General features: G+C 41.4%; 1 protein-coding gene across 1 annotated transcript; it reads right to left on the reverse strand.

Annotated features, from left to right (window-relative positions):
- Window positions 1-393: 393 nt before the first annotated feature.
- Window positions 394-3,251, reverse strand: LOC106756430 (indole-3-acetic acid-amido synthetase GH3.6). Its single transcript, XM_014638857.2, has 3 exons — window positions 2,707-3,251; window positions 1,414-2,342; window positions 394-1,253 (listed from the first exon to the last, which is right to left on the reverse strand). Exons 1-3 carry the CDS (start codon window positions 3,009-3,011, stop codon window positions 667-669), a joined length of 1,821 nt encoding a protein of 606 aa, XP_014494343.1. The 5' UTR covers window positions 3,012-3,251; the 3' UTR covers window positions 394-666.
- Window positions 3,252-3,491: the final 240 nt, after the last annotated feature.

Genomic DNA, 3,491 nt, shown 5'->3' on the forward strand with positions numbered 1-3,491 from the left:
TTATGTTTAATTAGTTGGAGATAACATAACATAAATAGTGGAATTGGCTAGGAGAAAAAGTTGGCATGCTTTTTCCTGAAAACTATAGAAAAAGAAAGGAGTTCAGAAGTGATGGCTTTCTTTCTTGTTTGCCGTTATACGAAATAAACCCCATCACACATAAGAGAACATGCATGATTGCTGGCTGCAATTAAGATACCAATTCCAACCCAGTGTTATGATGATTATATACATACACATATATATATAGGGGTGTTTTTTTTTAGTATACTACGCTGTCAAGAACGAGGTTTAAATTAAGATTCATGCAGTTAGGCCAATTGTTGTGAATTATTATGATGATAGGGTCCATAATAAAGCTGAGAAGACAAAAAAGAAAATAAACAAAAAAAGAGAAACTAATTTAGTGGATAAATAAAAGACAAGAGAACAACAGCTTTCTTTCTTTCATCAAACAGGAATTGCTTTTTACAGTGGCTAGGTTCAGTTCACTATGCAAGTTAAAAACAAGGACTAAAATCAAAGTCTTTTTAAACATAGAATTAACCTAAAAAAGAGTAATTAAAATCCCTTCCTCCCCTAACATGTCCACAAAAAACAGTTCACGTGAACCGCCATGAAAAGCTACCAACCACATAATAATGTCCACCTTTAGATTCTTCTTCATCAATTCTGATTGATCCACTGCTTGTGGCCGGAAACCCATTTTGGACATTTGGGGCTAAAATATTTTTCCACCACCCTTGAGTTCAAGAGCTCCACCACAGGTGCAAACTTCACACATCTTGGAGTTTTGTACTGATTTATTGAAGCTCCTAGACTTATGGCATAGTCCATCAGCTTGTCAAAAGTCCCCTGTTCCACAATCTTTATCTCAAGGGGCCCAATTGATTTGTCTGAGACTCTCCCTTGCCGATACACACTGTTCAGTGATTCCTCTATGGTTAGGCAACAGTCTTCAAACACACACGGTGGAATTGGGGTTGAACCTTTCAGGGTCAGCTCCCAGTACAACACATAGTGCCCAGGGATCGTTGTGGTGTCTGCATAGCTTGTGTATTCAGACACTGATGCATCAAAGGGCACCAAGTGTGTCACAGCATTCTTCATTGCGTTCTGAAGCTCCACCTCATCTGTCTTGTCTGAGTCTATGCTCAACACCACGTTCTTTCTGCACACAAAGTTGAATTGGGGTGCCTTGTTCTTGAATCCAGCCACCCTCAGCACATCACCAACTCTGTAACGATACAATCCTGGAAACACAAAAATTGTTTGTTTAACAACAATTTTCTTCAATGTTAAGGATGTTCACTGTGAATTACAACTGCAATTAAAACTTTAGAAAATGTTGACAAGGTGATGAGGAAACCCCATGACTAAAATTTAGAACCAAGGGTGTGTGTTTATTCTTACCAGCGTAAGTCGTGACAACGAGTTCATATTCTTGGCCAAGTTTGACATCAACGAGCTCAACCAGCTCCTGCTGTTGTTTCTCATTGAGGGATCTGGGGGTGTGGAGAGGGTCATTGACTCCATTGCTTCGGTTAACAGGCAAGAACTCGAAGTAGCACATGGTGGGAATAAGGGTGTAAGAGACCTCACTGGGTTTGCAAAGAGGGTTTAGGTTAACACCAAAATAGCACTCACTGGAAGCATACATGGTGCACACAAGCGGGAGTCCATTGCTGTAGTAGTCCAATGTGGGGATGTACTGTGACATTGTCCCGGTCACAATAACATCCACATACTTAGTATTTGGCCACAGCCTAGTGATTATGCCCTGCCATGAGCTCTTGCTACACTCAGTCTGGATAAGATCCGCGAGCTTAGGATCAGGTTTGAGGATCTTCATGACAGCCTCACGGACGGAGGTGTCAGTGATCTGAGAGTTGATGGTTCCAGTTCTGATGTCGTTGCAAAGGAGGGACCAGTGCTTCTCAAGGAACCTAATGGCTCTTATGAAGCCAGAGGCAAAAACTGCCCCCACACGGAAAACTTCTTTGTTTTGGCAAAGGCCACAAAGGAGTTGGGAATACATGCTTTGGTAGGAGTCAGGGCAGAGGACAGTCTCATTCGGGCTGGTGTAGTTGGTGTAGGGGTCATAGGGTCTGTCTTTGAAATAGGAACTTTTGTAGTAGCTGGTCAGAACTGGACGAGCCACAATCCCTCCAGGTGTTTTGGCCTCCGATTTTATGAACATTAGGTACATTCCTTTGCCCTTTTCCAAACCAGGAACAAACAGGCTCATCACTGGCATCAGAAGCCCATAAAGTGAACTCCTCCTCCCTAGATCCTCTTCAATTGTAGGCATCAGCTTCCTCTCACCTCCTGATGTACCAGAACTGCAAAAGCAAAAATGAACACACAATAAGAAAACCAAACAAACAACCCCATGAATATTTTGACATGCCCATGTGCACAAACAAACAAAAAAGGACATGAAAAACAAAACCCATCATAAAAAAATGCTCTTTTATTTTCTTTTGTTTCCACTTAAGTTAGAACTCGACCACTCTATGAGGTCCGGTCTTAAGTTCAAACTTCATTATGTTATTTATTATATACAAAAGAAAAAGTTAAAACTAGACCAGTCCACTAGGATCGGCATAGGTGTTGGTTTTAGTGTATACGAAGAGAAAGTTGGGAAGTAGGCCAAAAAGAGAAGGAAAGGTTGTGTATGACAATATATATGTGCGTGCACCATACCTAGTGAGAAATTCTGAGATGGGTTTGGAGCAAAGGATTGGAGAAGTGTCACCATTGGCGATGCGGTTGATGTCAGGTTGGATATCCTCGTAGGTTATGACAGGCAAGAGTTTCTTGAAAGTTTCACGGTCTGTCTGGCCGTGGAGACCGTGTCTCTTCAAGTACTCAACGTTTGCATTGTTGGAGAGGATTTCGGAGAGGACCCTCTTCTGAACTTGGTCGGCGTTGGCGGTGACATCCTCAATGAAGTCGAGAATTTTCTCGTTTTGCTCAACAAGGTTGTAGTCCCTTGGTGCCTCAGGCATGGTGATGGTGTGGTGGTGTTAGCAGCTAGCTGGCAACACAACAACCTTGTTGAGGTGTGAGTATGTGTTTTGGGAAGGAAAGGAAATAAGAGTTTGGTGTGTGTGTGAATGAGAGAGAGAAAGAGATATATATATAGAGAGAGATAGAGAGAAGAAGAAGACAATGACTCTAATAGTAATAGAAGCTGGTTAGGAAGAAGCTAGGAGATGGTGTTGGGCGTGAGTTGAAAAGAAGAGAGAAAGGTGGTTTATATAGAGGCACATGTCAAGCTGGGTTTGCTAGATGCGAAGGACTGGAAAGTAAATAAATGTAAAAACGAAGGGTAGAATGGGGAATACGTAGCCGTTTTGTGTCACTTTTTGTTTTTACTTTTTTTTCTATATATCTAAACATTTATATAATGACAAAGCATATTATACAACATACAACTTTCATGCATTTATGGTCTTGTAATTAGTAGGGCATTTGGGGACGATGGG

The sequence above is a fragment of the Vigna radiata genome, chromosome 2 (genome assembly GCF_000741045.1).
Source record: "Vigna radiata var. radiata cultivar VC1973A chromosome 2, Vradiata_ver6, whole genome shotgun sequence".
NCBI lineage: Eukaryota > Viridiplantae > Streptophyta > Magnoliopsida > Fabales > Fabaceae > Vigna > Vigna radiata.